General features: G+C 43.2%; 2 protein-coding genes across 3 annotated transcripts in view; one reads left to right on the forward strand and one right to left on the reverse strand.

Moving 5' to 3' along the window:
* Positions 1–6715, forward strand: part of NDUFS1 (NADH:ubiquinone oxidoreductase core subunit S1) — a 50192-nt gene extending 43477 nt beyond the window's left edge. For both annotated transcript variants that reach the window (XM_068122722.2, XM_068122721.2), the window contains exons 16-19: positions 2553–2728; positions 2844–2978; positions 5394–5466; positions 5755–6715. In XM_068122722.2, the coding sequence (XP_067978823.1) occupies positions 2553–2728; positions 2844–2978; positions 5394–5466; positions 5755–5840 (470 nt within the window). In that variant the 3' untranslated portion in view covers positions 5841–6715. The remainder of the gene's footprint in view (positions 1–2552; positions 2729–2843; positions 2979–5393; positions 5467–5754) is intronic.
* A 1886-nt stretch (positions 6716–8601) lies between these two features.
* INO80D (INO80 complex subunit D) overlaps positions 8602–24062 on the reverse strand; it is a 36980-nt gene continuing 21519 nt past the window's right edge. Inside the window, exons 3-10 of the mRNA XM_068122716.2 lie at positions 19655–20373; positions 18188–18302; positions 17651–17866; positions 17356–17483; positions 11304–11437; positions 10743–11011; positions 10329–10462; positions 8602–10146 (exon numbers count right to left, since the gene is read on the reverse strand). Coding sequence (XP_067978817.1) covers positions 9134–10146; positions 10329–10462; positions 10743–11011; positions 11304–11437; positions 17356–17483; positions 17651–17866; positions 18188–18302; positions 19655–20373 — 2728 coding nt within the window. The 3' untranslated portion in view covers positions 8602–9133. The remainder of the gene's footprint in view (positions 10147–10328; positions 10463–10742; positions 11012–11303; positions 11438–17355; positions 17484–17650; positions 17867–18187; positions 18303–19654; positions 20374–24062) is intronic.

The following is a 24062-nucleotide window of genomic DNA, read 5'->3' on the forward strand; positions in this document are numbered from 1 at the left end:
CGTCAATACTTCGTTGAAGTGCCTTTGGCAGTGATTACAGCTTTGAGTCTTCTTGGGTATGTCTGTATCAGCTTTGCACATCTGGATTTGGGGAGTTTCTCCAACTAGTATACTCGTTCCCTGCCTGAGTGGCAGGAAGGGCCATTCCTCTCTCGGGTATATAGATTACAGTAGATCTAGGGCCTGGCCTTAAGAACATTGCAGTTTGTAGAGTTTGTGTGTTCAATTTTGTGTGTTCAATTGCCAAGTTGCTTGTAGAGTACTCTCTAGCACTCCAAATTCGATCAAGCACTCCAAACCAAAACCGTTGATAAGGAATGGCTGGTTTGGCAAGTGCTAGTTAGTTGCTTAGTAACTAAACATACCCCGAGTATTCTCCCTTTCAGTTTAGTGTTAAACAGCATTAGTGACTGTTTAAAAAGGTAATCATACGTGTTTGTGGTTTATAATATTTTTTTTACTTCTGTTCGGGGCCATTGCTCCCACGAAAATGGCATGATAAGCTGTTCATTGATGTTAATGTGGTGTTTGTTCAAGGAGGAAACACCCCTTGGGGAGATGGGATATTACTAATAATATTGTTTTCCCCAATAACATTAATATTTTGCTTTTGTCATTACAAGTGTCCTTGGAAAAACGTCCTGATAAAGCTATATTAACACAGATATACACCTCAACATGCGACCACAGTGGTGGAGAAAACTCCTTGGGGAGGGGGGCAAATTAATTTGCTACAACCTTCATCGTGTGACTCATAGTCCTCCTGTCAAGTTTAGTCGAGATTGGATGAGTAGCGAACCGAATGTATTGTCATCAAAAATCGTCAGACAGACAGAAAGACAGACAGACACATCAAATTGCGTATCTTAGTATGATTCTTCCTTGCACATTTGCTCAAGCTGTCAAGTTGGATGGGGAGCGTCGGTGAACAGCAGTCTTCAAGTCTAGGATTTGGTTGGGCCATTTAAGGACTTTCATGGTCTTGTTCTGAAACCATTCCAGTGTTGCTTTGGCTGCATGCTTGGGGTCATTGTTCTGTTGGAACGTAGATATTTGCTGCGGTCTAAGGTCTTTTGCACTCTGAAGCAAGTTCTCCTCAAGGATTTGTCTGGCTCGATTCATTGTTCCCACTATCCTTACAAGGCTCCCAGTCCCTGCCGCTGAAAAGCATCCACATAGCATGATGCTGCCATCAGTATGCCTCACGGTTGTGATGGTGTTAAATGGGTGATGAGCTGTGCTTGGGTTTACACCAGACGTAGTGCTTTGCATTTAGGCCATTGTTCAATTTTCGTCTCATCAGACCACCGGATATTTTGCCTCATGCTCTGTCTTTCACGTGACTTTTTGCAAACTCCAGGTGTGTCGTCATGTGACTTTTTCTCAGGAGTGGCTTCCGTCTGGCCACTCTCCCTTAAAACCTAGATTTTGAAGTTCTGCAAAGACTGTTGTCCTTCCAGCAGGTTCTCCCATCAAAGCAGAGGAACTCTGTAGTTCTGTCAGTGGTTATTGGGTTCTTGGTCTCCTCCCTGATCAAGGTCCTTGCCCATTTGCTCAGTTTGCTTGGACGGCCAGCTCTAGGAAGAGTCTGGGTAGTTCCATATTCTGTTAATTTCCTAATGATGGAGCTCACTGTGCTCTTGGGAACCTTCAACACTGTAGAAATTGTTTTATACCCTTCCCCAGATCTATGTCTCCTCACAATTCTATCTCTGAGTTATACGGACAGTTCCTTGGACTTCATGGTAGAGTTTCTGCTCTGACGTGCACCGTCAACTATGGGACCTTGTATAGAAAGGTGTGTTTCTTTCTAAATCATGTCCAATCAATTGAATTGGCCACAGGTGTATTCCATTCAAGTTGTAGACATTTCAAGGATGATCAAAGGAAATTAGATGTGCCTGAGCTCAATTTGGAGTGTCATCGCAAAGGAATCGAATACTTATTGACTCAAGATATTTCAGGTTTTCACTTTTAATTATTTTGTAAACATTTCGAAAAATAAAAAAATTCCACTTTGACATTATGGGGTATTATGTGTAGGTAGATCAGTGACAAAAAAAAAAATCTAAATTTAATCCATTTTACATTCTGGCTGTAACGTCCATTTTGCAGCACTGGCATCTATCTCCCTCTGAATCATTGTGCATAAAGTAAACGATTATTTCTTAACCTGACTACGTCATCCCAAACTTAAATGGGCATGAGGATATTTTTTAAACTTTAATTCTAGGCTTGTTATAAATCAAACAAACTTGAAAATCTTTGCCTTTAAAATAATTAGTACCTTAATTATCTACATGAGCCTTCGCAATATTGATTGCATTCGGTCGTTATTCTTGTCGGTATCCCATGTGGTTTTAGGCCATTAGGCAGGCCGAGGACTGTAAAAGTTGCCAATTTGTGGGTGCACTTTTTTTGTGTGCTCACGCACACGCTATTTAAGAATTCCAAGTTTTGTGTAATTGCCAAATACGATCTTGTGACGTCATTGCCGAGAGTCTTGTCTCCCTTTAATCATCTGCATCATTCTCCTTGACCTTGTCGACCAGGCCACCACGGAGATGTGGGAGCCCCCATCGCCGACGTGATTTTCCCTGGGGCGGCGTACACTGAGAAGCAAGCAACGTATGTGAACACGGAGGGCCGAGCACAGCAAACTCTGGTTGCCATAACCCCTCCTGGCCTGGCACGTGAGGACTGGAAGATTATACGCGCCCTGTCTGAGGTCAGCACCTATGTCCTGAGCATCATTTTCCCAGGAAAATATTGCAGCAATTTAGACTTCACCTTTGATTTGGAGCACGCGCAGAAGGGTACATCAGAATGGCCATTTTCCGCAGGTTGCAGACGTGGCTTTGCCCTACAGTAGCCTGGAAGGCGTGCGGCAACGGCTCGCTGAGGTATCACCCACATTGATTCGCTACAACGAATGCGAAAAGGCCAACTTCTTCCAGCAGAACCACGATCTTGCCAAGGTGAGAGTTCTCTTTTACACCAGTACACACATTCTGCAGTGGAACATCTAGTCCTCGTGCATTGTTCTGCACACCTATACAGTCACGTGAAAAAGTAAGTACACCCCATGTAAAGTTTTGACTTTTTCAACATATTTCAACACACAGCTATTTGATCTTCATTTCAACAATATTGATAGATAAAGGTGATATAATATAACAAATATCATGAAACATTTACATTTTGTAGTCCATTGTATAATTTAAACAAACATAAATGCAAATTTCACATGTGGAAAAAGTAAGTACACCCCTACATTTATCACTACTTCAAATAACAAAAATTAGAATCAGGTGCACCAGCTCAGGTGCAAATGATGAGAACATCGTTAGAGAGGATCTTGAAGGCACCTGTCTTATTTAAACCTCAGACATTTCGTATGGTTTGCTCTTTGTTGTTGAAGTGTGCGGCATCATCATGCCTAGATCAAAAGAGCTCTCTGAGGCCTTCAGAAAGAAGGTTAGAGATGCCTACGAGTCTGGGAAGGGATTTAAAAAGATCTCCAAACAATTTGAAATCAATCATTCGACTGTCCGGAAGATCATCTACAAGTGGAGAAGATTCCAAACAACTGCCAACTTGTTCAGGCCAGGTCGCCCCAGCAAGTTCAACCCGAGAGCAGACCGCAAGATGCTGAAAGAAGTCTCTAAGAACCCCAGAATGTCATCACGGGACCTACAGGTAGCTCTTGCCACTGTTGATGTCAAAGTGCACGAGTCCACCATTAGAAAGAGGTTGCACAAATTTGATCAACATGGGAGGTGTGCCAGGAGGAAACCTTTGCTGTCCAGAAAGAACATCAGGGCAAGACTAAAGTTTGCCAACGAACACCTCGGCAAAGACCAGCACTTCTGGAACAATGTGCTCTGGATAGATGAGTCAAAGGTAGAGCTATTTGGCCACAGTACCAGAAGACATGTTTGGCAAAAAACAAAGACAGCATTTGACCACAAGAACCTGATACCAACTGTAAAGCATGGTAGTGGACATATTATGGTTTGGGGCAGCTTTGCTGCATCAGGGCCTGGGCAGCTCACCATCATAGAATCCACTATGAATTCTTCATTGTACCAGAGGGTTCTTGAGGATAATGTGAGGCCATCTGTCGGAAAGTTGAAGCTCAACCGAAGGTAGACCTTGCAACATGACAATGACCCTAAACATACCAGTAAATCCACCAAGGAATGGTTGAAAAGAAAGAAATGGAGGGTTCTGGAATGGCCAAGTCAAAGCCCGGATCTAAATCCCATCGAGATGTTGTGGGGGGATTTGAAACGAGCTGTGCAACAATTTTTTGTTGAATAAATTATTGCAAAGTCAATCTTTCATTGTTTTTTGTTCAATTGGATCACCTTTATCTGTAGATACTGTTTAAATGAAGATCAAATATTGATATGTCCACATATGTTAAAAAGATTTTTAAAACATTTCATGGGGTGTACTTACTTTTTCCACGTGTGAAATTTGCATTTATGTTTATTTAAATTATACACTGGACTACAAAATGTAAATGTTTCATGATATTTGTTATATTATATCACCTTTATTTATCAATATTGTTGAAATGAAGATCAAATAGCTGTATGTTGAAATATGTTGAAAAAGTCAAAACTTTACATGGGGTGTACTTACTTTTTCACGTAACTTAAGGTCACCATCGTGCTCATTTTACCACAAACTATCAGCTAAACATCTCGCGCATTTGACTTTATCATGCGATTTCTGATCAGGTCCAAGCTTCTGGAAGAATCACAGGAGAGAGAGAGATATATATATATATTAATTATTTTAAAAAAAAAAAAATTTTTATATATATATATATATATATGGCAAACGCTAATGCTGTTTTCTGTAACTCCTCCTGGCCTAGCTTGCGGAGACTGGTATATCATACGCACCAAGTATGTGCATGTGCACATGCGTTTTCTGATGTTCATGGAGGTGTTTGTACGGAAATGACATGCAGCGAAAAGACCTTTCACACAATTGCCACTTATTTGATTTGAACTTGGTTTGCCTGCATCGTTAGTCAGAGAGGGGAACTCGAAAACACCGACCTTTAGCAATTCATGAAATGCATGTTACTTTGCATTGTGACAAAACGAGTATGGGGGTACAGTGAGGTGTTGATTGGATTCCTGTCTGCTCTTCATCTGAGCTATGGTGCACTCAAAAAGTGGTGAATGTGTCCATGGCTAAGAACCAATCCTGGACAGGTAGTCGTCACTCCTCCACAAGGTGTGGAAATTTTCGTGGAATAGCAATGCACATCAAACTATACCAACAATGTAACAATCATTTGTTGGGTTCTCTGGGGCAGGGGGCTCAACGTTTTAAATGCTGATTACCCAGGCTTGTTTCCCCTGTGCTTTCAGCTTGAAAACCATCAGTTGTTGAGTACTCCACTGAGCCCTCCACAGCTAATGCTGAAGGATTTTTATATGACAGGCAAGTGTTTGCCCCATTCCCTCATGCTTTCCCCTGTTGAGTGAAGTCTCAGAAAAGTAATGTTAACCAGGCCCTGGCAGTGGTTCATCAAGTGATGACAACACTTGCCTATGACCGGGTTGCAGACATTTTTTCAGCACGTCCATGCTTCACCCATTAATTGTTTAATGTAAATGTAACACTAAGCCTACTTATGGCCTAACACGTCCTCAAAACCTGGTACAATTCTCCACGGGCTTTCATTGCATCCCTGAAATTTCCCTGAGGCTCTGCTTTTCTCCCCACCAGATGCCATTAGTCGTGCCTCTCTCACAATGGCCAAGTGTGTCCGTGCGGTGACCAAGGGCGTGCACACAGTCAAGGAGTCACTGTAGACCAACACTGGCACCAACAACACAAACCATACACTTCCATTGCGGTGTGTGTGCTCGAGTCTCCATCATTCGCTATGCTGCAGGGATGATGGAAATTTTCTTTTGACTTGCTCCTTTAACCCTCTCCTGGTTCTGTAATAAAATTGATCCGCTTCCTCTTATGTTGGTAACTTGTCCGCTCAGAGCTACATTGTCTATTCCTCGCAGCAGTTGAAATCACGTTGGTTAAAACTTGTATCATCTTTATATTTATTTCACTTTATATACAGATGTTACAGAATTTGTACATAATGAAAATCCTTTACACAGATTGTAAACTTGGATGAGAAGTACATAAAACACCTTGACATGCCCCTTCAAAAGGTTTTCTTTAAGCTAAACGTATTTAAATGTTAGTCATGGTATTATACAAAGGGGCGAGTTGGGGAGTGGCATTTTGACCAGTTGTGTACAGCAAGAGCATCGCAGGATGGACATGTGTGGTTGTCACACAGCCAGTGATGGAGGTAGCTTTGAGGAAAGCTCCATTTTGGAGCAACATGTACTCCAAAAAGGCCTTGGGTTGAGGTGACAAGTGAGAAAACCCTGCAGTTATTCGGTTTGGATTTGTTCCACCTTATAAAAATTGAATGGCTTTAGGTTTGTCCTGTTTTACGTTATTCGATACCAATACTCTTACGAAACCCACGTTCCACAGTTCTGTACCTTGCGCCCACGTGTTTCGCTCACCATACAGCATCTTGCTCCGTGGAACAGACGACGTGGCTTAGGGCTGCTCGCACTGATTCAAGGGTTCTCTGGTTTAAATTTGATGAATGCTGATTGCCATCACAGTTGGATTAATGGTCCTGAATAAACCATGTCCATAAACTGAACATCTGTGAGTTAACCTGTGTCAGGTGGAGTAGAAGAGTACAAAAAATAAAAATCCCCAATCTTACAACTCGTTCTAAAACTAGATATGCATGCCAATTCCTTTGTGTGTACATACTTTAGGACGCTTAAGTATCCAACTTCCACAAAAGCTTTATGATTCACTTTAATCCATTGATAACTCAAACAAAAGATGGAAAACAATTATGGAGTTTGGGTAGCAGCACTCCAAGTAATCCAATACCTCATTTCTATCGGATAATCTGAACTAGCCAGGTGCAACCAGAGAATTGGGAAACACTAGCTGGGTGCAGACCAGGGAGTCCAGAAACCCTCACCAGTCATGGCCAGGGAGTCTGGAAACCCTCGCCAGTCGGGCCAGAGAATCAGGAAACCCTCGCTGGGTGCAGGCCGAAGTCTGGAAACCCTTGCCGGGCACGGGGCAGAGTCCGGAAACCCTTGCCGGGCACGGGGCAGAGTCCGGAAACCATTGCCGGGCACGGGGCAGAGTCCGGAAACCCTTGCCGGGCACGGGGTAGAGTCCGGAAACCCTTGCCGGGCACGGGGAAGAGTCCGGAAACCCTTGCCCGGCACGGGGAAGAGTCCGGAAACCCTTGCCGGGCACGGGGAAGAGTCCGGAAACCCTTGCCGGGCACGGGGAAGAGTCCGGAAACCCTTGCCGGGCACGGGGAAGAGTCCGGAAACCCTTGCCGGGCACGGGGAAGAGTCCGGAAACCCTTGCCGGGCACGGGGAAGAGTCCGGAAACCCTTGCCGGGCACGGGGAAGAGTCCGGAAACCCTGGCCGGGCACGGGGAAGAGTCCGGAAACCCTTGCCGGGCACGGGGAAGAGTCCGGAAACCCCTGCCGGGCACGGGGAAGAGTCCGGAAACCCTTGCCGGGCACGGGGAAGAGTCCGGAAACCCTTGCCGGGCACGGGTAAGAGTCCGGAAACCCTTGCCGGGCACGGGGAAGAGTCCGGAAACCCTTGCCGGGCACGGGGAAGAGTCCGGAAACCCTTGCCGGGCACGGGGAAGAGTCCGGAAACCCTTGCCCGGCACGGGGAAGAGTCCGGAAACCCTTGCCCGGCACGGGGAAGAGTCCGGAAACCCTTGCCCGGCACGGGGAAGAGTCCGGAAACCCTTGCCCGGCACGGGGAAGAGTCCGGAAACCCTTGCCCGGCACGGGGAAGAGTCCGGAAACCCTTGCCCGGCACGGGGAAGAGTCCGGAAACCCTTGCCGGGCATGGGGAAGAGTCCGGAAACAATAGTCAGGCGTGGGTCAGAGACTCCAGAAGCAATAGTCAGGCATGGGTCAGAGACTCCAGAAACAATAGTCAGGCCCGGGCCCGAGAGTCCGGCAACACTTGCCAGGCCCTGACCAGAGTCCCCAAACCCTTGCTGGGCAACTGGTCAGGGTCCGGAAACCCTTGCAAGGCACGGTTCAGGGTCCGGAAACAATAGTCAGGCCCGGGCCTGAGTCCAGTAACACTTGCCGGGTGTGGACCAGATCTGGAAACACTCATCGGGCGCAGACCAGAGGCCGGAGACACTCGCCAGGTGTGGACCAGAGTCTGGAACAAGCTAGGCATTGATGTGTAGACTGTAGAGTTGACTCAAATGCATACTAGCCCATCCAGTAGTGAGAAAAACTATTCTAAACTGATGTCATTCTGGTTGTGGCTTGTAATGGGGTAATAGGTAGTTTCAAGCTTGGACTAATTGTAACCGGCACTCATTTGGAAATTTGTGGTGGAAGAATGGTATAACTGAATCTTTCTTTGATTTGGGGTTATGGGGGTTATTGTAAAGTTTAATTATTTGCAATTGTTGGAGATTTTAATATCGCCTCTCATCATCAGTATTGAACACAGCTGATCAGAATCTGGGCTCTTAGCAGAGAAAATTTTACCGATGGAAAAGTTGTACAGGAAATGGAAAATAAATAGTGTACAAAGAACTGTGGTATTCAAAATTAAAATATGCACTTGGTCATAAGGCAGTAGGACATTGGGTAGAAAAGGTGAAAATGGTACAGGAAGAAATTCATAAAACTGGACCATAGGACTACTTATATAACATTTTAATTTAAACATTTGGCAGCTCTGCAAAATAATTTAACTGCAGGGTCATCATCATCTCACTGAGACAAAACCATAATTTGCCCATCAGGATGTTTGTCACCAATAGCCAAAGGTGTCAGGTGGAACAGCAAAGGAAAACCAACCACCATGTCACTTTGTGTCCAAATTACTGATGCGCACAGCATTTTAGACCTTCAGTCCATCCCTGAATGATGATACAATAAACCACTTGACTCTTGCCACAGCAAAGCACCCTGGAATTTAAAAATCACATCTTCCAAAACAGTTTTCCCGTGCGTGCACGCAGCTTTGGTGCCGCAGCCAAAATCGTGAATGGGTTCACAACTCTCCGCTGTGCAGAGAGACGGGCTGAATTCCAGAGGCGGAATCGTCAGGCGGAGAAGCAGGCAGTACGACGGAGCGTAGGGGCTGGGCGTCTTTGGGGATTCCACCCCGAGTGGCTGTCAGTTGTACCCCAAACACAGTGCTGAACTGTGGCAATTTTGACCGAGATGCCTCTGATGCACCCTGAGGGCCCCAACTTGTGCCATTGCCATCTGCAATGCCTTTTGGCTGCTGTGCCGGGGAAGCAATCGCCAACGTAACGTTACCTGCTGCCAACTCCTGATCATCAGGAATGGCTGCAGATGGTAAGGAAGCCACACTGGCTGACACCTGCAATGCCCCAAACGTTTTAGCTATGCCAGCTGAGCCTTGGAACGATGCACTGGGCTGGGAGATCGACTGCAACAAAGACTCATCCTGCCCATGGAGTTGTCGCGGCGGCGTTCCATAATCACTAGCCTCGGCCAGGCCAAGGGGAGGCCATAAGGGTCTGTGGGACGAGGCCACATCTGTGGTACGGATAGTGGTGACTGACTCTTCCAAAATTGGCTGCTGGTAGTTTCCAGTAGAATTAGTGTCCAACGTAGTGACTGTTTCGATGCCGTAACCTGTCGGTAAGAATGCCACGGACTTGTTGGGGAGTCGCCCTGCACTGAGAAGCACAGACTGCAGACTAGGCGGCACGTACTGCTGTGCAGACTGCCTTACTGACTGCTCAAGTGTAACAGCGGGCAACAACGTGGGCATACTAACTGGCGGCACAGTCTGGAATGTTGCCGATAGCAAGCCCCCAGCTCCAGCTTCTTGCAGGATTCCTGGCTCCAGATCAAGACCAGAAAATGAGTCCGAAGCAATGTCACCATTGAGGAGGTCATGAAGGTCAGAGTTCAGTGTGCTCAGATCATCTCCGAAGCGTTCAAGGGATGTAACTTCACAGGATGCTTCGGCCAACACACGCTCCAATGCCTCCGCCTCTTCCTTCGTCGGTAACAATTCACCATTTTTACCTACACCACATGGCAGAATCACCACACATCAATGTGAGATGCAACACGTAAACAATCACGGAAAGGTGGAGTCACACCTTGCATCTTACTATCGCCAAATATTCATTTTAATCAGTCACAGCCTACAAACTGGTTCACAATGACACAATTGAAGTGCAAGGGGTTTAGAAGTTAATCACAACCTTCAAACAAATCAAAATCGTGGAGATCGACATGCAACTCCTCCAGATCTTCCTGGTTTAGTTCCAAGTCATTCGACAGATCGTCTGTGAGGTCCGACGGAAGGTCTTCCACCCGAAGATCACCAGCTTGGGGACTGAAAAATAAATAAAAAGGCTGAGATTTCACTTTGGTCTCATTCCTTGCAACTTCGAACTGCAGAAACAATTAAGCAGACCAGGTTCAAGGCAAAGTGAGGCACAGTGTAGGTGTCCATAGCGGAAATATCCTTTGAGGATAACATTGCATTAAAAATTAATCGCGTGCAATGCAAACACATCGTAATGTAAGCTTTGCATCTCACCTTGAGGACACAGATTGACAAAATACGTCTGTCTAACAAATTGCTCTCAGTGGCTCCTCTGGTCAGCGCATACCTTGACCGATCCGCAGGTACATGAGGCAAAATGGACGGCAGCGAGAGATTTCCTAGCGGTTCAGCTGGCGGGACGGGTTTCTGTGGTCGAGTCGCAGACACCACGCGCCGCTTTTTCTTTTTGTGTTTTTTGCTGAATGCTGGCATCTTAGACTTCTTGCGTGGTTTGCGGGAAGCCGTCGGGTGAAGACGGTTATGGTGATGGTGGTGATGGTGGTGGTAATGATGATGGTGCATTTTCCGTCCAGAATCTCCCCTCAAAAAATTATCCTTGGAAGGAGAGGGAGTAGCCGCAAGATGTCATCGACTGTTGAGTTTCAATATCGTATGCATGGGTCTTAGCGGAGCCTCCAGTAGCATTAGTTTGTCTAAGTTCCAATATTATCAGCAAAGTTACCAAATCAGACCCCGCTCTCGTATGTCACCACAAACTAACTACTCCAGATAATTTTAAAAGGCTTTAAATGGAAGTGCAACAGTGCTACCAAACAAAAACAATTGAGGACCAAAGTTAAGCTGGAGGTGCTGAGAGGCAGCCTGGAAGGGTGCGGGGTGCAGCCACCATCTTTTTGGCGTGCTCGTCGCAGAGCGGGGTTGGGCGGGTGATGTCAAACACGGGCACAGAGCATTGCTGCCCATCAGCAAAGCACGCAGTGCAGCTGGAGAAAAGCCGCTGTGCCGGACTGCACAGGATGTCTGCAGTTTCCTTGGCTCAGGAGAACAGACAGGCAGGGAGTGCGGAGCAAGGCATGGGGACACAAAGACATGGCTCTTAAAGCAATCCTGCAATTATAATGTGACATTCAAGATAGGTGACTAATCTCCAATTTGATACGGCCAAGTTAAAAAAAAAAAAGTTTCTCCGGACTTTTTTGAAAAAGGAGGGAGGCCCTTACTATATACTATTTTCTTTTTTTTTGCTATTTTTTTCTAAGAATTTTTTTGTTAATTTTTTTTGTGATTGTATTTTCTTTGACGAAATAAATGAAAAATCAATACTGCAGAAATCTAGGCCTACTTTATTAACTACAACAGGGCCTAGATACCTAGCTTCTCACTGAGAGACCCGCGTTGTACTCCCACCTCCCACCATTAAACCTACATCATAGGGTAGGACTATGGCCTGACTGTATTCACACTTCAGAATACACGAAACTACACTAGTACTAGGCCATCCAAGTATAGCGTTACAGCTACATATGGATTTTTTTAATGCACCAAGTATTTAAAAACTCTTTCAATTCTTACTCTTTTCTCTTTTCAAAACTCTTTGTTCAAACTCTTTTCAAACTCTTTCTCTTCAAACTCTTTCTCAAACTTTCAAACTTCAGTTCAAACTGAACTGAAACTCAGTTCTCAGTCAGTTCTCATAAACTCAGTTCAAACTGAAAGTTCAAACTCTTTCTTCAAAAAACTCTTTTCAAAAAAAACTCTTATTTTAGCTCTTTCACGAGCCTCGATTCAGAATACAAAAAACAAAAAAAACAAAAACAAAAACAAAAAACAAGAACACTAGAAAATGTATGTCTTGATATGGCTTTAATAAATATTTACGCTATATCACGACGCCAACTTACTTTCGTTGTTTGGTATCCATCACCAATGTCATCTCCATCGTCAAATTCTCCACTGGCAAATTTAGCGAAGAGATCGTTCAACGTTCGCTTCTCATCTACAACTGATCTCGCGAACCAAGACTTCAAAACTTTTGTCAACGAACGTATGCTTACACACACGAATATCGTCATATTCCCTACTCAAATTTGTACCATTAAAAGTATGAAATGCAAGATTTTTACACGTATTAATTGCACTTGCCCAGTGCACAACCGCTGCGAGAATTGACCGTCTTTAGCACAATAGTCAGGTTCACTACGTTTTTTCGTTCAAAATCATGGTAGATTAGCAAACCTATACATTTTTGGAAACGTTATTACATGGAAAATCTGAAAATCAATGTTTACATTTGCCAATTCCGACCAATTCGATTCGACCATTCGACCAATTCGATTCGATTCATCGAATTCGATTCGATCGACCATTCGACCAATTCGATTTGCCAATCAATTTGACTGACCTTTGCTTGTGTGGAACGGACTGTGAAAACGATGCGGACTATATTGTCGGATACGACACACAGGACAGTGATGACGAACTCTAAATGGCATATTCTGTAATCGTGTATGTTTGATGCCATTGACTGCCTGTGTATATTTTGTCATTGACTGCCTGTGTCGATGTGAAGTTATACTGACTGCATGTGTATATATGATTTTGCTGACTGCCTGTGTATGTTTGGTGATATGAATTATTGTGACACATTTTGATGTTATTAACTGCCTGTACAAAATGATAACATGTATTTGATTATGCAACTTATCGCGAATATAAAGACAGTATTTTGCAATTCAAAACCTTTGATTCGTGTCTTACCATTCCCCATAGCACTAATTTGATACTTTCATTGGATTCCTTGTCCCTGAAAATATAGGTTTAGTATATTTTTAAAAGTTTTTAGGGTAATTAGAGGCAGAAATAGAACAAAATATGTATTTTACAGTGGCCACCTTGAAAATCCAAAATGGCCGCCATACAGGTATCTCTCCAAATGTAAATATTGATTTTTAGTTTCCTTATGCTATAACCTTTCCAAAAATGTATAGGTTTGCTAATCTACCATGATTTTGAACGAAATATAATTTATTGACATAGTGAACCTGACTACAAAGTGTCTGCGTTAAGCCTAGCATGTATTAACCAGGAAGTTCCGTTAGACGGCGGGATCCATAATAGTTCAGATCATCAATGCACAAGATACGATCAGCAAACGCCCGGAAACGGCAAGTTTTAGACCGAGTTTCTTCGCAAAACGATTTTTTTTTAAAACAAGTATATATTTTAAAAAAATAGTATTAAATCTATATATATAAAACACAGTTTGTGTGTGTGTGTGTGTGTGTATGTGTGTGTATGTGTGTGTGTGTGTGTGTGTGTGTGTGTGTGTGTGTGTGTGTGTGTGTGTGTGTGTGATGTTACCGATAGACTCCTAAATGGAGAGGCTTACGTGCTTGATATTTGACATAGACATGGCCATTGAGCGTGGGACGAACATGGCCGAACTCAAAATATTTGACGATCCATATTTTTTATTCATATTTACCTCAGCGCACGGAATCAACGGAATCAGAGCAGGTGGGCGCTGATTCGCTGGGCGATCACGTGATGACGCTATGAACGATATGACGCTATGACGCTATGAAAAAAAAAATCGCTATGACGCTATGGGGAAAAAAATCGCTATGACGCTATGAAACGCTATGAAAAAAAAAATCGCTTTGCCAAGGGGCTCGCACCCCCCCCCCCCCCGTTCCCCTACCCCCCCCCCCCCCCCCCACCCGGGTACTTCTGCTAGTAGTAAATAAAAGTAGGCGGCGACTAAAAACGAAGCGGGCGGGGACGAGAAACGTTTTTTTTTTTTTACTTGGCCTAACAAGAAAAAGGGCAATCAGAGATTGCAAATCCTCACCAGGATGTATTTTCAGTGGGTTTTTTAAGGCTTTTGTGTCAAAACAAATATGGTGGCCGAACCACCTGACCGGTGTCATTTTTTTTTTCTAAACTAATTTATTCCTAGATTAGGCTCAATAAATTTCATCTTGATCGGATGAAGTTTTGTACTTGTCGAATTATGACTTAATAATGGAGGCACCTGTGACATCATCATTAACATATTTTATTCCCCATGGAGAGTTCTTTAAATGAGCCATGTCTCAATTTTTTCTATTCAGCGCTTTCGGAGATATAGAGGTGCAAAGTTTTTCGGTTTTTCCAAGATGGTGGCCGAACCACGTGACCTATGGCGTTATAATTATCATTAAAACATTCTACAGGTGGAGTTGCACCTATGGTGAAAATTTCCTGTCGATCGGACCAACGGTTGCAGAGAAAATCATATTTATTCTGTGCGGACAAACAAACAAACAAACAAACGGACTCAAATGCAATACCCTCTCTGGCGAGGGTAAAAAGGTGCAGCATATCCAATTAACAAATATGGTTCGATAAGCTGAAGGCAACACTGTTCAAAATACAGGAACCGAGCCGTTATCACAACAAATTAATTGGTCAGATGTGCGATGTTTCGTAATCAGATGACTCAAAATTATTTTCCACCATCAGTTTCCTAACATTTCTCTCCCCATTATTGGAATGATTTCATTGCGATACTAATTCTTTTCACCATCAATATCACTGTTATTACATACCAATTAAATGGACAAGGGAGGGGGTGCTTTGTCTAATTTGCATAAAACATCACAAACTATTGCACACAGCTCCTTTCATATTCCATCTCCAGGGGGATGATTCTGAAGAGGGCCCGGCGATGACGCGCGCTGAAGGAGTCGTATTCAGTTTTCACTCCGGTTTTTTTGCTTTCTTTCTTGTTTTTCCGGGCGATATCTCAGCCATACTGGGCGAAGAAGCTGAAATTTGGGCACAATAGTGAGCAAGTACTTTGGCAAAAAAGGTATTTTTTGTTTTTTGATTAATCAATCAATTGATTAGTTACTTAATTATTATCGATTTATTTAGTACTTATCTATTTCCTTTCTCATCTTTGCAATATCTCAGGCACCTTTTGGGATATGAAGCTATTTGGACATGCAAATGACCAAGTGATTTGTCTGCAAAGGCTATTTTTGATTTATTGATTAATTAATTAGTTCTTTAATTATTCGATTAATGACTGAATTTTTTTCCTGTTACAGATTCAGAGGAAACGGTGGTGGTTTAGGTAATCTATTAGCCAATTGATTAATAACTTCATTATTTTACGATTATCATTTATTTATTTTCATTATTAATCACTTATTTGTTTTCTTTCTCATCTGGACAATATCTCAGGCACCTTTTGAGCTAGGAAACTGATATTTGGCCACAACAATAACCAAGTGATTTGGCTGTAAAGGGTATTTTTGATTTATCAATTAATTGTTTATTGATTAATTAATTAATTATTTAATTTTTCATTACTTTCATTTTCAAAAGCTTACAGCTTTGGATGAAACACTGGTGCTTGAGGTATGTTATTAGCCAAATGATTAAGAAATTATTTTACGATTATTATTGATTTTAATTATGCAAATAAGCAATCAATTATTGTCCACTTCTCCGTCTCAATACCGTCTCTATGTGTGCAGCATGGCGGTATTGCCGGGCGTCCAAGGTGTCCCGGCAATGCCGCGTTGGAGGATGTTATTTATTTGGCATGTGGGCGGTGTACTTTGAATGTATCTGTACTTGTTTGAAGTCAAGTCAAATCACTATTTGATAACCAACTATAATTACTCCGAACAATATTACAGGGAACACAGTACAGCTAAATGGAGAGAATGAGATGTTAATAAAATATTTCAATAACCTTTACACATTCAAGTAAAATGTTGCAAAATACTTAAATAACCTTTACAATGAAAAATCAAAAGGAGCAACGGAATCCAAACTATGGAGTTATCGTATACCCCACGGAGTCTTGAGAATAAAAGGACATGGACGGGATCTGCTCGTTTCAAATTTGATTGGTCGAGATTATGTAAAATGTCGTCATATTTTGTCAAAGTATTGCTTGACAGAGGGTTTTGAAAGTGTTAGGCAATTTGTGTTCTACAGTGTCTAAGGATATAATCCAATCGAAACAAAATAAATATGTTAAAGGTTGTAGGAAAAAATTCTGAAGTTTACCATCGAAATCGACCTTTTACACCACCTTATTTATCACATTATATTCGTGCCTGTCGTTTGGGTCCTTTATGATGTCCTTAAAAGCAATACATTCCCTGTTTGGAATGATTTAAAATTTTGTTCGACAGACAAAAAATTGTCATATTATCATTATCTCAGACAAATTCAGAGCCAAAGTACTGCTAAAACGGCAGCTTTTTTCCAATTAATGTACCGATTTGTGCTCAAAATACAACATTCACTTGAGATCAAGTTGTCTCTCGATCATAAACTGACGTTTGTAGCAGATAGACAGACAAAAGTGAACAAATTGCTTAACCCCGGTTTTTGTCTCACGTGCGTGTCATAGATTAAATGGTGCAAATTCGAGCTGTAAAGCCCAGATGATGGCAGAAGTGTTGGTTAAACGGATTCGTAAAAGGAGAGAGGATTTACCTTTTTGACTCTTGTTTTTCCCCACTAATTAATAGAAACCATTATAATACGTACAGTATGTCGTTACCAAGTGCATACTCATTTTTCTGTGCAAATCACTAATACACCCTCTACAAAATTCCACCGAACTCAAACACTTCCAAGTCTTCTCGTTGATCTGTCTACAATGTGTGCACCCTTACTTGCTGACAGTATCCTCACACCTAATGTCAAAGGCTCTCCAACTCGTTTCAAAGCACTGGAGCTGGGATTAAAACTGGGAAAAAAAATTTGCCGGCTCACCCTGACGATGGAAACCACTCGTCGTGGGCAAACAGGCTTGTTGACAAGCAGAGAGCATACGCCGGCAGGGATTTCCTCCCAAGCACCGGTAGTGGCGGTGAACGGAAAGCAAATATATGAATGATACCATTGGAATCTAAGGATGTAGAGGATACGGTGCAAACAGTGAGGGCTATAGGGAAGAGTGGGCATTCCACAGGACTCTCCTGGTGCACCCGGGCACCGCTGCACAGACGGTGACCTCAAATGGGCACAGGAAGCTCCATCAGAACCAAAACAAGGCCTAAAATGAGGGCAGAAGAGCATATGAACAGCTCATGATTCATGCCTGGAAGGTAAGGGTGATTGTGACTGGTCTCTAAAGAGCAGAGAATAGACAGACAAACAGAGGCAGACTCTGGGAAGGAGGGAGAGTGGAAAATTTAATCCACAGAAGCAAACAAATCTTACCTCTGCTCCCTAGTGCTGGATTTTAGCACAATCTCACTCCGCAACAGCCGAGCCGCTCGCGCTGGACAGGTGGCCGCAGTGGCAACCAGCGCCAGGCCGATACCGGCTCGACGCCGGACCCAGCTTGCCGCGTCCCTCTCCTGCCGCCAAAGCTGCAAGCAGCGATGCCGCAGTCGGCTCACGAGGGCCGCAATGCATGCCTCACGGCTGGCTCCCCTACATGCACGTATGGCCAAACCCTTCAAACATTTCGAATGCATATCAAACAAGCTGCAGCTCTGCACAAGTGACCATTTCAGAAAGATAAACAGTCACATTGATTTCAACTATGCCACCAAAACTCCATATAATTGTTATTCTTCAAGTGATTTTAAGCCAGCGGTAGGGAATTTATTTGTGCCATTGCAATGGAAATAATGTCCTTCGCCGCAAAATGTTATCACTCAGGGTATGGTTTAAGCTTTGCGTGTGGGCTACGAGATTCTAAGAAGAAAGTCAGACAAAAGCTACAAAAAGATTTGACCAAATGCCACTCACACAGGAGCTCGTTCTTCATCCACCCAGCTCGTGCTGGAAAAAGTGCACACCTGCTGGCAGGGAAGTCTCCACAATGTATCGTCGTCACTGTAGTCATCTTCGGACCACTCACAGTCTGTGGAAAGCATGGAGCAGACAGCAGCATTCTAGCTTAACGCACATAAAACTTCACATATTTAACGTGGAGGAAGTGGCGCACCGCCAGTGTCACGTCGGTGAACATCTATAGCCTTGGTGAAAAAAAACAACAACAACAACAAATAAACGATGGATCATAGACGTTTCAATACTCTGTGGATGGAATGGGCGATTGCAGCTATGTTTGTAAAAGGGGATTCAAACCACACGGCTGGGGTCCAAGCCCCCCAAAAAACTACAAAATTGGTCAAAGTATAAAGACAGGTGTGCATTGCGGAACGCAACCCAGGCACTCAAGATGCCCCCAGGCAACCTGAACTGGAACCTCCCCTCAAAACCCTGGTTTTTGAAGGGGGTTTTCATGTCGAAAGCGTTTTCTCTGACAATTATTATCTTAGGTACAGGTGCATTTGGATTGTGAGGTGAATGTGATTGCCAAACTTTTTTGTTCACAACCCAAATTTTTAAACCACTGATTTAGAGAATAGTGCAAGAACGAATCTCACTCCTTGGAGTATTTTTCTCCTCAATTGGCCTATGGAGGGTGAAGATAAAAGTGATGTTATAAGAAATAACATTCTTTGTATGCAGAGTGCCCTGGAGAGTTATGTCACTTCCTCCTAGCTCGGCGGCTGTTTGTCCAAAGTCAAGATGGTGCTGTCATGCATTTCTATCACTCTTGTACACAGTTTTTGTGTCAATTACACCAAGACAGAGACTCGGCCATATATATGTCGATGAATATACTTCATTTTTTTATTTCATAAACTATCACACCCCCAACCAGAATGGTACTCAGTAGAGTGCATACCTCAGCCAGGCTGAACAGTTCACGTTTTGTATCCCACTGATAGGCTGGATCTGCATCCGGATCTGAAACAAAATCTAATCGGCTTGTTCTTGTCACCGAATCAACTCATCCACCTAGTTATGTCATCATCCGTCCATAACTTTTTGAGATATCGTGCTATATATCGTTTTGAGTCCTATCTCTCAATGGTGAAGAATCGCTTAAAAAATTATCTAATCTGGATCTGTATTTGAATCTTCACCAAAATTGAACCAATTCTTCCTTGTCACACACCCAAACTATATACATACACACATACCATGGGCATTAAAGATCCTACCCTGTGTTTCAAGAAGAGTAGATAAGTTATCTCCAGCAAAATGAACAAATTACAAATTCGTGCCCTAACCAATCAGACGCAAGGCCTGGCGATTGGGATCCTGAAAGACTTGGGCCAATATACCTTCTGCAGGTGGCACCACAAGAAGGTGAGATGAATAGGGGCCATCAAAGTAAAAACATTCCAAAAGACCATGTACCTAAATGTGGGAGGAGGTCTTCATTAAAGATCCTTTGCTGCTGTAAAAGTCTTTCAAGGTCACCAGCTCTCCCTCTGAGCTTGCATTTTGTCTGTGGGGAGCGTCTCCAAAATACACGGTTGTCACCCTTGCCGTGCTGCTGTGTCGCTTCACTCATCTCCAAACAGGCCACTGCTTTACGTGAAACCACACCACTCGGCGTGGGTGGCGAATGATCCAGAAAAGGCTCTTGTGGTGGTGGAAAAGGTGCAGAAGCATGGTAACAACAACCTGCACCTGCAACAGGTAGAGCTAGTCCTGTGTCTTGGTGCCTGGGTTGTGGCTGCAACGATAATGAACTTGGAGGTGACAGATGGGTTTTCTGAATGTCTGCGGTCACCGTCATAGTTGAAATAATTGCTTCGGATTCTGAGTCCTCGTTTCCAGGCGGGGGGTGGGGGCTAGTCCCCATCCCCACTACTCGGCTTTGCAGCTTGCGTTTTAACGCCGCCTTCCTGAGACTTTGCTGATCCTCTTCTTCTGGAAAGGCAAAAGGATCTGTTTTGATGGAGGCTGACACGTCAGGCCAGGTTGCGAAGAGATGGAGACCGTTCCGTGGCGGTGGAGAGTCAGAAGGTGCTACTACTCCATGCTCACGGCCCTCTTCTATCACCTCAACCTTTCGTTTGCGCTCTTTCTTAGGTGCCAGTCCGAGTACCTGCAAATGGCTGTTGCAATACCTGCAGAGATACAGGGTGGGAAAGAAAACTTGCAATCTACAGAAGATTCGAAAAAGTTAAGCCAGTTTGTTATGATACTGTTCTTTTACATGTACAGTAGAGTTAAAAAAAACATATGCAGTAATAATTATAATAAAGATAATGATAATTTATTGGCTTTATACAAATTAATGAATTTTCTTTCCAAATACATGTGGTAACTAAACTAAGATTTTGGCATTTGATATTTTTAGAAGTGAAACCTGCAAAGCATAAATAATTAAATATAGCTGTCTTCACTCAGCTATAGAATGAAGTTTGAATCACAAACCAAGGTACTTTGTAAGTCAATAATATATTTTGTAAGTCAATAATATCTCCCTGTAAGTTGACTTTCAGAAAAGTTTCATTCCTCTGACATTAAATTAAGTTTAATAATCTACCACGGAGCAATGGCCCACTAACAATTTCCAGGTGCCTTCTGCTCGTCCGCTTAATTTTCCACCCCTGCCATATGTGGAATATCCCAAAAATCTAATTTACATATTTTGAAGAAATAAACTTAACCAGAAAATTGAACATAGCTTGGAGACGAGACTCAGCCACTCTCAGAACACGTTATACGACTCATTCTCCAGATTACGTAGGCCTCCTCATATACCATACTGGCGATAAAATATTCCCAATAACAACACCACCGAGGTTTATCATAAAGATGTACATGTTCTTTTTAACGGAGCTCAGACGTGATCATCAAATTGTGAATCGTAACCAACCAATCGTTTTCACATCTTGGTTCATGGACTTGCAAGTTCCCTGCATTTCCTGCAGACCGCATGCGAGTGTCGTATATTTGTGAATCATTAATAACTAGTATTAAGCCCGTCAAAAATGCCGGATTGGAACAGTTTATTTGAGGGTGCAGCCGCGTAACCATACTAAAGTCTGAAGTATGGGCCTAGTGTCAGGTGTGCTTATATGATCTTTATTTATTAGACATAATATAGATGTAAATGTACACTTGTTTTACTCTGCGTACGTTGCACATCACGTGCAGCAAATTTCACCTCCCTGCACCTTGTATTTATTGTAATTTAAAAAACCAAAAAAAAAACGCTTCTGTACACCGCCATTGAAGCTCGGTTTGCAAGCCACCGTCTACAATTCCAATGTAAGACACATAATTACTATTATTTTGGGTTTTCGGAGCCCTCGGGGTCTTTTCGGTCCTCTGGGTCTTTGGGGTATTTAAGGGTCTTTAGGGTATTTTCAGTCTTTAGGGTATTTTGGGTCTTCGGGGTATTTAAGGGTCTTCGGGGATTTTTGGGTCTTTGGGGATTTTGTGGTGTTTTGGGTGTTAGGGTCTTTTGGGTATTCTGGGTCTTTTTGGTTTTTGGGTGTTTGGAGTCCATTGGGTCTTTTGGGTCCTCAGGGTTGTTATGGGTGCCTGGCACCTCAAAATTAGGTGCGAGGCACCTGTAATGTCGAGCCCTGTCTAAGCATCTATTTATTACAATCTATTTATTACGTACCCAAGTATGGTGGAATTCTTCTTTTTAATATACACTAGGGCATGCCCGTACTATATATATATCTAAAATTATATCCCCCCCCCCCCTCTATTTACATGAAATGGTTTGGTCCATTCGCAAAGCCAAAGCGAACGGCTTGCGAGTACGGTGACAATCCCCCCCCTCTATTTACATGAAATGGTTTGGTCCATTCGCAAAGCCAAAGCGAACGGCTTGCGAGTACGGTGACAATCCCCCCCCTCTATTTACATGAAATGGTTTGGTCCAAAGCGAACGGCTTGCGGAGTTTGGTAAATAAATCGCCATAGCTCGGTAACTACTTCTCCGATTAATATGAAACCTTGAAAAGGCACATCCTCGGGTCCCCAGCAATATACCTGGCAAGTTTCAAGTATATCGGACCCGTGGTTGTCGAGAAACAGCGGTCACAGACACACACACATACACACATACACACAGAGATTACTGGAATTATAGATAGATGACTGGATCCTTCAACCCTAATAACGTAACTGTGTACAACAATGCCAAGCCCCGGCACCAATACACATAGATGTAACTTTGTCCCGACGATTATAACAATGCAACAATGTAATCTGCCGTTTTGAAAGCTTAGCTGTACAAAATCACTCCCATCATTCAAATACACCAGACTTTACCATTATACATTGTTTTCTGTTAATCAGAATTAATTACTTAATAGAGATGCACCAGATAAATACAAAGAGCCTTTTAAATTTATACACAAGCATCAATTAACATGCACCAAGTGCAAAATCACTCACATGCATCACAAAACCACTCAAATCCATTGTGTGTTTAAATAGAAACATCACATATCAAATAGACTTCATTTAGCTAACAGTAAGCGATTGTACAACATATGTTGATGATGTTCTTGTTGTCGTCGTATCAAATCCCTTCCACCCAGAAGTTCATCGACATCATGAAGATGGCTGGATGATGCCCCTCGAGCCGTCAGGCACATTGGGCTGCCGAGGCAGTTTCATTGGCTAGGGGGAATAATCCTGGATAGGTTGCCACTCCGACACAGTATATTCGACCGGCTCACTTCCAAGCAAGCTGGAAAACTCATTTTGCTGAAGGATGACAGGCCAAGTCAACCCCTATGGTGTTCATTTGGCACGGCTGGGACTTGAACTCGAGACCTTAATATCTAATCCTAAGCCAATCGCCTTCGTCAGTAAACCACCACCAAGCTTACCTACAGTGCATTCAGAAAGTATTCAGACCCCTTCACTTTTTTCACATTTTGTTATGTTGCAGCCTTATGCTGAAATCGTTTAAATTCATTTTTTCTCATCAATCTACACTCAATACCCCATAATGACAGAGAAAACAGGATTTTAGAAAGTTTAGCAAATTTATTAAAAAGAAAAAACTGAAATATCAAATTTACATAAGTATTCATACCCTTTGCTATGACACTTGAAATTTAACTCAGGTGCCTCCCATTTCTCTTTATCATCTTTGAGATGTTTCTGCACCTTGATTGGAGTCCACCTGTGGTAAATTAAAATGATTGGACATGATTTGGAAAGGCACACACCTATCCATATAAGGTCTCACCGCTGACAATGCATATCAGAGCAAAAACCAAGCCATGAGGTCGAAGGAACTGCCTGCAGAGCTCAGAGACAGGATTGTGTCGAGGCACAGATCTGGGGAAGCCTACAAAAATTTTCTGCTGCAGTGAAGGTTCCAAAGAGCACAGAGGCCTCCATAATTCTTAAATGGAAGAAGTTTGGAACAACCAGGACTCTTCCTCGAGCTGGCCGCCCGGCCAAACTGAGCAATCGGGGGAGAAGGGGCTTGGTAAGAGAGGTGACCAAGAACCCGATGGTCACTCTGGCTGAGCTCCAGAGATCCTGTGTGGAGATGGGAGAAACTTCCAGAAGGACAACCATCACTGCAACACTCCACCGATCTGGGCTTTATGGCAGAGTGGCCAGACGGAAGCCTCTACTCAGTGAAACACACATGAAAGCCCGCTTGGAGTTTGCAAAAAAGCACCTAAAGGACTCTCAGACTGTGAGAAACAAGATTCTGTGGGCTTTGTGAGAAACAAGATTCTGTGGGCTTTCATGTGTCTTTCACTGAGGATTTCATGTGAGATTGTTTTTGTAGGCTTCCCCAGATCTGTGCCTCGACACAATC

The sequence above is a fragment of the Myxine glutinosa genome, chromosome 7 (genome assembly GCF_964187855.1).
Source record: "Myxine glutinosa chromosome 7, kmMyxGlut1.1, whole genome shotgun sequence".
Lineage (NCBI taxonomy): Eukaryota > Metazoa > Chordata > Myxini > Myxiniformes > Myxinidae > Myxine > Myxine glutinosa.